The 13,652-nt window shown below is 45.7% G+C and overlaps 1 protein-coding gene across 1 annotated transcript in view; it reads left to right on the top strand.

The window, feature by feature from the left end:
* Positions 1-13,652, top strand: part of prex2 (phosphatidylinositol-3,4,5-trisphosphate-dependent Rac exchange factor 2) — a 910,511-nt gene that overhangs the window by 522,204 nt on the left and 374,655 nt on the right. Inside the window, exon 29 of the mRNA XM_070891336.1 lies at positions 1,428-1,518. Within this exon, the coding sequence (XP_070747437.1) occupies positions 1,428-1,518 (91 nt within the window). The remainder of the gene's footprint in view (positions 1-1,427; positions 1,519-13,652) is intronic.

Below are 13,652 nucleotides of genomic sequence, written 5' to 3'. Positions count from 1 at the left end.
ATCACCCTTATGCATTCCCTTAGTGACTGTCTTGTGTGTGCCTTTGCCTATGCTACTGATGTCATGCAGTGCTACCCCAATAGCTGCAGCTGCAGAAATGATGGTGGAAGACTGTTGACTTTTAGTGGGGGACACTGGAAATGGCTTTGCTGGTCGACCTTGAGGAGTTGGTGGCTGGGAGTGTCAAATCGAGTGAAGATGTTTCTTCTTTATTCTCCTCTCCCTCTTCTTGGTCAACCATTGGCTGGGCAGGCTGCATTTCTTGGGTATGTGAAATGATGAAGGCATAAGGGTGGAACTGTGGGCAGGAAAACAAGAGGTGCTTACAAGAAGGAGGATAATGTATGAGGGTACTAGCATCTTGTATCCTTTCAGTCCTGCCATGGACTAAGGGCTCAGACATGGCCCTGCCAAGAATGGCCAGCACCATCTCCTCCAACGGGGTGAAGGTAAAACTAAGAATGAGAGATGTGCCTTGTGAATGGTACAGATTGTTGGTAGGTGAGTGATTGGCGGGGGAGAGTCATGCCTTGAGCAGTGTGTGAGGCTAGTGATGCGGTTGGTAGGAGACGGCTTTTGAAGATGCATTCACTGACTTTGACCAGTGGTCTGAGGTCATGGAGCTTCTTTGGGCACAGGAGCCAGGTGGTGGTGGAGGGGGGGTGACATTGCTGGCAGTGATGGTCTTGGTGATGTGGTCTCACATTGTTCTTTCTGGAGGTCCTCCTGGCTCCTATGGGTAGAGGACCTCTCTTGCAGTATTGACTCTCTGCACAAAGCTGGACAGCTGTGCGTGAGATCCTGGGTGCCCCTTCCCTGGCTTGCGAAGTCACTTGTGTTAGTGCTGGAGCACTTTTCCCATTTTTTGAGGTGTGGTAGAGAATTCAGCTTCAAGAGTTGAAGACTCCCTTTTGGGAATGTTTTTCCAAATATTATTTTTTTAAGTCAGTAGCGCTGTAAGGGCTCAAAACTGCATTTATTAATGTCATTTTTATTTCATCAGTTCAGAAGGTGTTGTTCTTTTAAGCAAATTACAATGCAATGCTCTTTTAATATCCCACAATGCCTAGCAAAATCATAGTCTCACTTCCAGAGGTGGTTGGAAGATGCAACTCCACCTCTGGACACCACATTCGGGACTGATGCCAGGACTAACCCCACCAGGAGGGCAGTACACAGTCTGTTTAGTGCTGGCCTAATAATCTTTAGTCTCCAGCGCAAATTTGTCTCTCCAATTGTTCTCGACGGCCATTAACCCGAGGCCACGGTGTCACTAACAACTTTCATGTTGCAGTCGAATTTCTAGGCCCTAGTATAAAATAAAACTTCAAATCCATTATGTTACAGGCCAATCCTCTTTCAATTCAGCAGTTTGATCAGACTGTGCAAAGAATACTTTGCGAGTGAAATTGCTTTGATCCCAACAGGTGGACGCAGTCAGTAACCTTCTGAAGGGACCAGCTGTGACAAAGGCATTTGAACAAACCAAGAACTTCATCCCAAAACGCAGTTTACAAGGTAACATTTGGGATTAGCTATGAAAGGCTGCAAGTTCCCTAGTATATTGTAGGGATAATGTTTATCACATGCTAAAGAATTTGATAAATTTGGTGTATTTATTAGTAGGAACTTGAGCTGCTTCAGAATTTTTTTATGTAGATGATTAAATGATTTGCTTTACTTCATTGGCTTTAATGTAGCAAAACCAGTAAGACTTGCATATATTTGTTCTCTTGAATCAGTAAGTTATTTCTGTATGTCTATGGGTTTGAATGAGCTGCAATTGCTGCAATTGATAATATCAGCCAGAGATTTTGCTTACAGCTGAATGTAGACAACAGGAATTATCAATGCACCATCTCTTTGAAATTGTTTACACACTGAAACTGTTTTATTTTACAAATTAGTCAAAATATGAATTAATATTTACTCTCCAAATTACATTAGAGCCCCGTTCAATTAACATAATAAATACTAGGGCCTTGAAAATCTGCTGATCAGTGATCCCGGTGCCTGCTAGGAGCTTCTACGACTGACCCTGGCAAACCTTCTGGGGTCAGTAAAAGACCTGCGTGCCATTGAGGCAGCAAAGGCTATGTCATATTAGAGTCCCAGCCTAACTTCCAGCCGTTCTGGTCTACACCTGCGAGGCTTACATTGGGAGTGCACATTGGAAATGACCACAGATTTATGGGACCTCTGACTGTAAGAATTACCTGGAATATTAATAGTATTATGGAAAGATTTGAAAGATTATTGCCTTAAAATGGACAACAAATTCTTTAAATAAAACTAGGAAGAAGCTGGAAGCTGATTAACATCACACCAAAGATCTAATCACTGTAGAAAGAAATTAACAATCAAAAGTTTCCTACTGTCAGTGAAGGAATTAATGCAATACTCTCAGAACATAATAAGAATAAACTAAAAGTACATATGGGATCACTTCCTCTCCACACAATGTGTTGCAAATTGTAAGTATATTCTTTGTAGATGCACCATGACTTCAGTCACAATACATGGAAGAAATCTTTCCTCTCCCCTTTAAATTTTAGTATTGCTAATAAAGGCTCAAGTAAAGCCCTACAGTAATTACATTTCTATAATACATGAATAAGAAAATTGTTTAAATTCTATTAATAAACATTACGAATTCTCCAAAGGCTCAGTGGGTAAAGACAACCGTTAATATTGGGATGCAAAGACCAGAAATGTCCACAGCTCATTTGTGCTGATCTCAGCTCTGGTGATGAGGCTTGTAGCCTATTAAACAGCAATTCTTAGGAGATTGTAGCACATTTCCAACTTTATTCAGCATGTCAGATTCCTTCTCTAAGCACATGGTGCTTGAAAATTCACCATCCTTTGGAGGCAAAAGCATCATAGAGGGTCAGAATCGGTTCCTTAAGTCAGATATGCCAGAATAATGCCCATTCTAAATACATGCTAGGTTCTGGTGGAACTGAATGCTGGCGGAAGATGTGATGTACTCACCCTCAAAGTGGTGCATGTATGAAATGACAATAATGAAGGCAAAGCAACTATACAACAAATTTAAATATTTAACCAGATGTGCACCTGACTGAAGCTTGTAGAAAAGAGGGTAATTTGCCTGCGTGACTTGTCAAACAAGGAAGTGGCTGAGTTCAAAGGCTTTGACTGTCAAACAAACTTTGTCTGAAATATCAGCTTTGATTGCCACCCTTCTCTCATGGAGGCCATAAGATGGAGCTCATTATGAGCGGTCCCATATATGTCCTTATATTGGAGGCAGAAGCAGGAGCATAAGAGGAAATGACAGAGGCGCAAGACTACACGCTGCCCGCTTCTCATAACCCCTTAATCCCTTATCGGTTAAGAAACTGTCTATCTCTGTCTTAAATTTATTCAATGTCCCGGCTTCCACAGCTGTCTGATGCAGCGAATTCCACAGATTTACAACCCTCTGAGAGAAGAAATTCTTCCTCATCTTAGTTTTAAATGGGCGGCCCCTTAGTTCCAGTCTCCCCTCTCAATGGAAACATCCTCTCTGCATCCACCTTGTCAAGCCCTCTCATAATCTTATACGTTTGGATAAAATCACTTCTCACTCTTCTGAATTCCAATGAGTAGAGGCCCAACCTGCTCAATCTTTCCTCATAAGTCAACCCCCTCATCTCTGGAATCAACCTATTGAACTTTCGCTGAACTGCCTCCAGAGGAAGTATATCCTTTCGTAAATATGGAAACCAAAGCTGTTATATATGCAGACTATAGATATACTTTCTGTGTAGTCACTGTATAGTTGCATAAAATGGAGACATGTTACCTGATGTACTATCAATAAGGTTTACACGGCGTATATACTATGTTGGCACCACTAGAGGGCACTGCAGTGGGAGACCTGAGGGTCACCTGCATAGGTGTGCAGGGCCCAGTATAAAAGACTGCTCACCATGCTTGTGCCTCACTCTGGAGTTACGAATAAAGGACCAAGTACAGTTTGATTACAACATATTGCCTCGTGGAGTCATTAATAAGTGCATTACAGACATAACAACTGGCGACGAGAATACGGACTTTCACGTGATTATGGCTACCTTTGGCACACTAAAAGACTTTACAGAGGGTGATGATTGGGATGCCTTCATGGAAAGGCTCGAGCAATATTTTGTGGCAAACGACCTAGCAGGGGAGACGGACACATTGGCGGAAAAGCGCAAGGCTATACTGCTGACCAGTTGTGGGCCCGAGGTCTACCACCTTTTCAGAGACTTGCTGTCACCCACGAAGGCCAAGGATAAGACATACGATGAGCTGACTGAACTAATTCGCGACCAACTAAAACCAAAACAGAGCATCCTCACAGCCAGGTACAGATTCTACATTCAACGCAGACCTGAGGCCAGGAGATTGCAAAATATGCTGCCGACCTCAGGAGACTTGCGGCACCGTGTGATTTCAGCACGCACCTCAACGAAGCATTGCGAGACATCTTCGTTATGGAAATTGGCCACGAGGGCTTCCTTCACAAGCTATTATCTGCCGACACCACAGCCAGCCTGCAGACAGCCATCGGCATCAGTCAGGCGTTCATTACCTCAACCTACAGCACCAAGCAAATGATTCATCCTATGGACTCAAACCCGGCAAGTACTGGACACAGAATGGTGCCTTTCACAGGCAAGACTGTAGAACGTGGCTCTGCCCAGGGCAGAGAGCACAGACCTCAGGGTTCCAGAACTCAGAGTCCGCCGAGGGGTGCTAATCAAGTAGCACCATGCTGGCGTTGCGGAGGAAACCAGAGGGCTCACCAGTGTCGGTTTGCTGAGTACGTATGCAAAGCCTGTAACACGAAGGGCCACCTCCAGCGTATGTGTAAAAGAAATATGACTCACCATCTAGCAGAGGAATCGGTAGATGACTTTGAATCCAGCAGGGAGTATGATGATTTGGCCAGAGAGGCAGCTCAGCCCCAAGAAGATGTGTATGGAGTGTATACCTGCACCACCGATTGTCCTCCAGTGAAGATGGAAGTTGAGATAAACGGCGTTCCTGTCTTCATTGAAGTGGACACGGAAGTGAGCCAGTCAGTGATGAGCCAGGATGCTTTGAGAGGCTATGGAACGAAAAACGACCCGAGCTGGTTCCAGTACAGGAAAAGTTGCGCACTTATACCAAGAAGCTGATCCCAGTCCTTGGTAGTGCGGATGTAAGTGTAATCCATAATGGCGTGGTGCACAAGTTACCTCTGTGGATTGTTGCAGGTGGTGGTCCAACGCTACGCGGAAGAAGGTGGATGGAGAAGATCCAGTGGAAATGGGAAGACCTCATCACTCCAGCAATCGATGTCCCCTGAGCTCAGAGGCTGAGCAAAACCTCATCTTCGCTTGGGCCAGGCACCAGAGAACAGAGCAGCGCAGCATCTGAACCACAGACCGTCCATCACGACTGCGTGACAATGATCCGACTGGAATGATCTGAAAATACCTTCCCGGCTCCAGTGGCAGGACTCCTGGGGAGGAAGATCGAATTCACAGGCACTCTTCCAGCTTTTGTGGCAGAATCACGGGAGAGAAGGATCAAGGCAGTCGACCTCGAGGACAGAGGCAAGATGGCGTCCCTGCTGCAGCGAGGTGCAGCGTGGCTGAAAAGAAAGATGGCCGCGGCCATATCACGAGGTGCAACGCTGAGGGACCAACACATGGGGTCCAACAAAGGATTTGATTGGGGTAAAGCCAGCAGGGTTCTTAAAGGAGACCTGCAACCAACTGAACTTAAAGAGACATTGTATGCATGGCAATCAATGTAACGAACCGATTAAGATTGTGAACAAAATGTTGTTGCGAGATGTCGGTACTATTCCTAATGCAAAGAACAAAATGTTGTTGCAAGATGTCGGGAATAGAGTGGCCCCAAAAGTAGCAAGCGAGCGAATTCGGGAGGGTAAAGGCGCTGATCCTGATGCCCTGCCCCAGGTGTCCCCCCACAAGTTATAGGCCAGTGACCTCAGGATGGTGAAGGCACTGATCCTGATGCCCTGCCTCAGGTCTATCCCACGCTGCAGGCACCTGATGGCACTATTCGCCACGGACCTGGAAACAAACACGGCGCCAATACGCGCAGTCGGCCGCCGTTGCCCACCACCCAGCCCCCAGACCCAGTCACTACCTCGGCCATGTCCGGGAGCGAAAGGTCAGAACTAACGAGTTCCCCACATGGGACCTGGAACAGCCTGGTTCCCAACACCGTTAGAGAGCAGGCTGAAGATTCTGCAGCCCTCAAAGGAGGACAGGGAGGCCACACACATCTGTGGCTCTGCCCAACACTAGGGAACGGCAAAGGCCCTCAGTCCTGGCTAGGTGAGCGAACCAAGCCCACCCTGCTAGCAGTGGGTGCAGCGCCACTATCAGACGACTAGGACCCCATCCGGTTGCTCTGGAACCTGCTTCCTCGCATACCTGTACTGCTACCTCAGTACTTACCATGACTGAACCATGAATGCAATCGACCCAATCCTGGCGCACGACTGCAAAACGTAACGAATGTAAGTCACTGAACCAAGGTGTCATGATACAAACTGTAATTTCCTTTCTTTGTACTTGCAGTGTGTCTGATCCTGTATGTTAATGTAACGGGCCTGCTGCATGATCTCGCTGTGGGGGGGCTGGGGGGGGGGGAAATGGATGTATGTAGCCACATGGACACACACATGGATCACACTCAGAACCCCCACTGGAACATCCACTGCATCATCGAATGATCCAAACTGGTAAACACTACCCAACGTTGGGACAAAAGGACTTGGGGGTTACCAGGGAGAGAGCCAAGCCAAAGCACAGCCAAGGTGCAAGGGCTATTGGCATTTAAGTCTGGGGAGAGCCAAGCCAGAGCACATAGTGCAAAGGTAATCAGCACAAAGGACTTGGAGGAGAGTGATGTTATATATGCAGACTATAGATATACTCTTTGTGTAGTCACTGTATAGTTGCATAAGATGGAGACATGTTATCTGATGTACTATCAATAAGGTTTACACTGTGTATATACGATGCTGGCACCACTAGAGGGTGCAACTGGTGGAGACCAGGGTTTCCTGCCCCGTGGCAGAGGCTGTCCACCAGATGGCACTGCAGTGGGAGACCTGAGGGTCACCTGCATAGGTGTGCAGGACTCCGTATAAAAGGCTGCTCACCATTCTTGTGCCTCACTCTGGAGTTACGAATAAAGGACCAAGGTCATTACATTTGAGTACAACACATTGCGTCGTGGAGTCATTCATAAGTGCATTACAGACATAACAAAAACTGTACGCAGTATTCCAGTTGTGGCCTCATCAAAGGTTTCTTCCTTGAGATTATATCCCAAGAAATCTGCATAAGGAGGCAATCTCCTGGATATTTGCAGGTCGGGGTGTGGTAGTGTTGGGGAAACCCAGCAATGTGGGTAACCTGGAGGTCCTGCCGAATTTATTGACAGGGCCTCATTTAAATCTTATCTTTCCGTTTCCCGGTCGGCAGCCAGCCAGATTACAGTGCATCGGACAACGTGAGGGAAGTTAAAATTGTGGGTCGTTAGTGAAACAGGATTCTAGAAGAATCAAAGCCTCCTAGTACAGCCCGAGAACAAGAGAAGGTCATGAATGGAAGAATGCCATACATATGAAGAGACAACAAGGAAGGGTCAATAGGAGCTGATAAGGTGAGGTGGTGAGGCCATTAAACCTCTTTCACTGTAAAGGAGTCCTGAGAATCAAGGAAGTAGCATAACCACCTTCATCTATATTCTATATCTTGTGTTTGGTAATTCTTTGCCCCTTGACTCCCAACAGCTCCATAACTCTGTTATGAGGGATTCCAGGTCAGTCTCCATGAAATTGGCTGCTATTCTATTGGCCCTTGCTGTCATTCTTTTCGCCCGGGTTGCCTGCTTCCTCCAATGCATCCATTATCCTGTTCAGCAACATATGATTCCTATCCTGCTGCTGCACAAGGTTTCCACCATTTCAGTTTTCCAGTTTCCTCCTCCCCTCCCACCTAGTCTGGCAATAATTCAGGACACCTTACAGGCTTTCATCCCTTTCCATTTTCACCAGTATTTCCATAGCCTGCACACCTCAGATGATGCTAGTCATAAGAACATAAGAAATAGGAGGAGGAATAGGCCATTTGGTTTCTGGAGCCTGCTCTGCCATTCAATAAGATCATGTCTGATCTGATCCTGTCCTCAACTCCACTTCCCCGCCCACTCCCCATAACCATTGACTCCCTTATCATTCAAAAATCTGTCTGTATCCACCTTAAATATATTCAAAGACCCAGCCTCCACAGTTCTCGGGTAGAGATTTCCAAAGATTCACGACCCTCTGAGGGAAGAAATTCCTCCTCATTTCTGTTTTAAATGGGTGATCCCTTATTCTGAAATGATGCCCCCCTAGTTCTAGATTCCCCCATGAGGGAAAACATCCTCTCTGCAACTACCCTCTCAAGTCCCCTCAGAATCTTATATGTTTAAATAAGATCACCTCTCATTCTTCTAAACTCCAATGAGTATAGGCCCAACATGCTCAACCTTTCTTCATATGACAACCCCTTCATCTCAAGAATCAACCTCATGAACCTTCTCTGAACTGCCTCCAATGCAAATGTATCCTTCCTGAAATAAGGAGACCAAAACTGTACGCATTACTCCAGCTGTGGTCTGACCAATGCCCTTACAGTTGGAGCAGGACTTCCCTACTTTTATATTCCATCTCTTTGCAATAAAGGCCAGCATTCCATTTGCCTCTTGATTACTTGCTAATTTTTTGTGTTTTATGTACAAGAACCCTGAGATCCCTCTGTACTAGAAACATAGAAACATAGAAAATAGGTGCAGGAGTAGGCCATTCGGCCCTTCGAGCCTGCACCACCATTCAATAAGATCATGGCTGATCATTCCTTCAGTACCCCTTTCCTGCTTTCTCTCCATACCCGTTGATCCCTTTAGCAGTAAGGGCTATATCGAACTCCCTCTGAACTGGCATCAACAACTCTCTGCGGCAGGGAATTCCACAGGTTAACAACTCTCTGAGTGAAGAAGTTTCTCCTCATCTCAGTCCTAAATGGCCTGCCCCTTATCCTAAGACTGTGTCCCCTGCTTCTGGACTTCCTCAACATCGGGAACATTCTTCCCGCATCTAACCTGTCCAGTCCCGTCAGAAGCTTATATGTTTCGATGAGATCCCCTCTCATCTTCCTAAACTGCAATGTATAAAGGCCCATTTGATCCAGTCTCTCCTCATATGTCAGTCCAGCCATCCCTGGAATCAGTCTGGTGAACCTTCGCTGAACTCCCTCAATAGCAAGAATGTCCTTCCTCAGATTAGGAGACCAAAACTGAACACAATATTCCAGGTGGGGCTTCACCAAGGCTCTGTACAACTGCAGTAAGACTTCCCTGCTCCTATACTCAAATCCCCTTGCTATGAAGGTCAACATACCATTTGCCTTCTTCACCGTCTGCTGTACCTTCATGCCAACTTTCAATGACTTATGTACCAAGACACCCAGGTCTCGCTGCACCTCCCCTTTTCCTAATCTGCCACCGATCAGATAATATTCTGCCTTCGTGTTTTTGTCCCCAAAGTGGATAACCTCACATTTATCCACATTATACTGCACCTGCCATGTATTTGCCCACTCGCCTAACCTGTCCAATCACCCTGCAGCCTCTTAGTGTCCTCCTCACAGCTCACACCGCCACCCAGTTTAGTGTCATCTGCAAACTTGGAGAAATTACACTCAATTCCATCATCTAAATCATTAATATATATTGTAAGAGCTGGGGGTCCCAGCACTGAGCCCTGCGGCACTCCACTAGTCACTGCCTGCCATTCTGAAAAGGACCCGTTTATCCCGACTCTCTGCTTCCTGTCTGCCAACCAGTTCTCTATCCACGTCAGTACATTACCCCCAATACCATGTGCTTTGATTTTGCACACCAATCTCTTCTGTGGGACCTTGTCAAAAGCCTTTTGAAAGTCCAAATACACTACATCCACTGGTTCTCCCTTGTCCACTCTACTAGTTACATCCTCAAAAAATTCCATAAGATTTGTCAAGCATGATTTCCCTTTCATAAATCCATGCTGACTTGGACCAATCCTATCACTGCTTTCCAAATGCGCTGCTATTTCATCCTTAATGATTGATTCCAACATTTTCCCCACTACTGATGTCAGGCTAACTGGTCAATAATTACCCGTTTTCTCTCTCCTTCCTTTTTTACATTAGCAACCCTCCAGTCCATAGGAACTGATCCAGAATCGATAGACTGTTGGAAAATGATCACCAATGCATCCACTATTTCGAGGGCCATTTCCTTAAGTACTCTGGGATGCAGACTATCACACCCCGGGGATTTATCGGCCTTCAATCCCATCAATTTCCCCAACACAATTTCCCGCCTAATAAGGATATCCTTCAGTTCCTCCTTCTCACTAGACCCTCGGTCTCCTAGTACATCCGGAAGGTTATTTGTGTCTTCCTTTGTGAAGACAGAACCGAAGTACTTGTTCAATTGGTCTGCCATTTCTTTGTTCCCCATTATAAATTCACCCGAATCCGACTGCAAGGGACTTACGTTTGTCTTCATTAATCTTTTTCTCTTCACATATCTAGAAGCTTTTGCAATCAATTTTTATGTTTCTGGCAAGCTTCCGCTCCTACTCTTATTTTCCCCCTCTGAATTAAACCCTTAGTCCTCCTCTCTTGAATTCTAAATTTCTCCCAGTCCTCCGCTTTGCTGCTTTTTCTGGCTCATTTGTATGCCTCTTCCTTTGATTTAACACTATCCTTAATTTTCCTTGTTAGCCACGGTTGAGCCACCTTCCCCGTTTTATTTTTACTCCAGACAGGGATGTACAATTGTTGAAGTTCGTCCATATGATCTTTAAAGGTTTGCCATTGCCTATCCACCGTCAACCCTTTAAATATCATTTGCCAGTCTAATCTTGCCAATTCGCGCCTCATACCGTCAAAGTTACCTTTCCTTAAGTTCAGGACCCTAGTTTCTGAATTAACTGTGTCACTCTCCATCTTAATAAAGAATTCTACGATATTATGGTCACTCTTCCCCAAGGGGCCTTGCATAACAAGATTGCTAATTAGTCCCTTCTCGTTACACATCACCCAGTCTAGGATGGCCAACTCTCTGGTTGGTTCCTCAACATATTGGTCTAGAAAACCATCCCTAATACATTCCAGGAAATCCTCCTTCACTGCATTGCTACCAGTTAGGTTAGCCCAATCAATATGTAGGTCAAAGTCGCTCATGATTACTGCTGTACCTTGCACACATCCCTTATTTCTTGTTTGATGCTGTCTCCAACCTCACTACTACTACCACTACTACTATTTGGTGGCCTGTACACAACTCCCACTAGCATTTTCTGCCCTTTGGTATTCCGAAGCTCTACCCATACCGATTCCACATCATCCAAGCTAATGCCCTTTCTTACAATTGCATTAATTCCTCTTTAACCAGCAATGCCACCCCGCCTCCTTTTCCTTTCTGTCTATCCTTCGTCAATGCTGAATACCCTTGGATGTTGAATTCGCAGCATTGGTCACCCTGGAGCCATGTCTCCATGATGCCAATCACATCGTATCCGTTAACTGCTGTCTGCACAGTTAATTCATCCACCTTATTCGGAATACTCCTCGCCTTGAGGCACAGAGCCTTCAGACTTGTCTTTTTAGCACACTTTGACCCTTTAGAATTTTGCTGTGAAGTGGCCCTTTTTGTTTTTTGCCTTGGGTTTCTCTGCCCTCCACTTTTACTATTCTCCTTTCTATTTTTGCTTCTGCCTCCATTTTATTTCCCTGTGTCTCCCTACATAGGTTCCCATCCACCTGCCATATTAGTTTAACTCCTCCCAAACAGCTCTAGCAAAAACTCCCCCTCGGACATTGGTTCTGGTCCTGCCCAGGTGCAGACCGTCCGGTTTGTACTGGTCCCACCTCCCCCAGAACTGGTTCCAATGCCCCAGGAATTTGAATCCCTTCCCTCTGCACCGCTCCTCAAGCCACATATTCATCTGTGCTATCCTGCGATTCCTACTCTGACTAGCACGTGGCACTGGTAGCAATCCTGAGATTACTACTTTTGAGGTCCTACTTTTTAATTTAACTCCTAGCTCCCTAAATTCGTCTCGTAGGACCTCATCCAGTTTTTTACCGATATCGTTGTTACCTATATGTACCACGACAACTGGCTGTTCATCCTCCCTTTTCAGAATGTCCTGCACCCGCTCCGAGACATCCTTGACCCTTGCATCAGGGAGGCAACATACCATCCTGGAGTCTCGGTTGCGGCCGCAGAAACGTCAATCTAAGAACATAAGAACATAAGAATTAGGAACAGGAGTAGGCCATCTAGCCCCTCGAGCCTGCTCCGCCATTCAACAAGATCATGGCTAATCTGGCCGTGGACTCAGCTCCACTTACCCGCCCGCTCCCCGTAACCCTTAATTCCCTTATTGGTTAAAAATCTATCTGTGATTTGAATACATTCAATGAGCTAGCCTCAACTGCTTCCTTGGGCAGAGAATTCCACAGATTCACAACCCTCTGGGAGAAGAAATTCCTTCTCAACTCGGTTTTAAATTGGCTCCCCCGTATTTTGAGGCTGTGCCCCCTAGTTCTAGTCTCCCTGACGAGTGGAAATAACCTCTCTGCCTCTATCTTGTCTATCCCTTTCATTATTTTAAATGTTTCTATCAGATCACCCCTCATCCTTCTGAACTCCAACGAGTAAAGACCCAGTGTACTCAATCTAACATCATAAGGTAACCCCCTCATCTCCGGAATCAGCCTAGTGAATCGTCTCTGTACCCCCTCCAATGCTAGTATATCCTTCCTTAAGTAAGGTGACCAAAACTGCACGCAGAACTCCAGGTGCGGCCTCACCAATATCCTGTACAGTTGCAGCAGAACCTCCCTGCTTTTGTATTCCATCCCTCTCGCAATAAAGGCCAACATTCCATTCGCCTTCCTGATTACCTGCTGCACCTGCAAACTAACTTTTTAGGATTCATGCACAAGGACCCCCAGGTCCCTCTGCATCGCAGCATGTTGTAATTTCTCCCCATTCAAATAATATTCCCTTTTACTGTTTTTTTTCCAAGGTGTATGACCTCACATTTTCCGACATTGTATTCCATCTGCCAAACCTTAGCCCATTCGCTTAACCTATCTAAATCTCTTTGCAGCCTCTCTGTGTCCTCGACACAACCCGCTTTCCCACTAATCTTTGTGTCATCTGCAAATTTTGTTACACTGCACTCTGTCCCCTCTTCCAGGTCATCAATGTATATTGTAAACAGTTGTGGTCCCAGCACCGATCCCTGTGGCACACCACTAACCACCGATTTCCAACCCGAAAAGGACCCATTTATCCCAACTCTCTGCTTTATGTTAGCCAGCCAATTCTCGATCCATGCTAATACATTTCCTCTGACTCCGCGTACCTTTATCTTCTGCAGTAACCTTTTGTGTGGCACCTTATCGAATGCCCTTTGGAAATCTAAATACACCACATCCATCAGTAGACCTCTATCCACCATGCTCGTTATATCCTCAAAGAATTCCAGTAAATTAGTTAAACATGATTTCCCCTTCATGAATCCATGT

This window comes from Pristiophorus japonicus, chromosome 1, assembly GCF_044704955.1.
Source record: "Pristiophorus japonicus isolate sPriJap1 chromosome 1, sPriJap1.hap1, whole genome shotgun sequence".
NCBI lineage: Eukaryota > Metazoa > Chordata > Chondrichthyes > Pristiophoridae > Pristiophorus > Pristiophorus japonicus.
The sequence above is the reverse complement of the archived record's forward strand: the minus strand, read 5'-3'. Positions and strand labels throughout refer to the sequence as shown.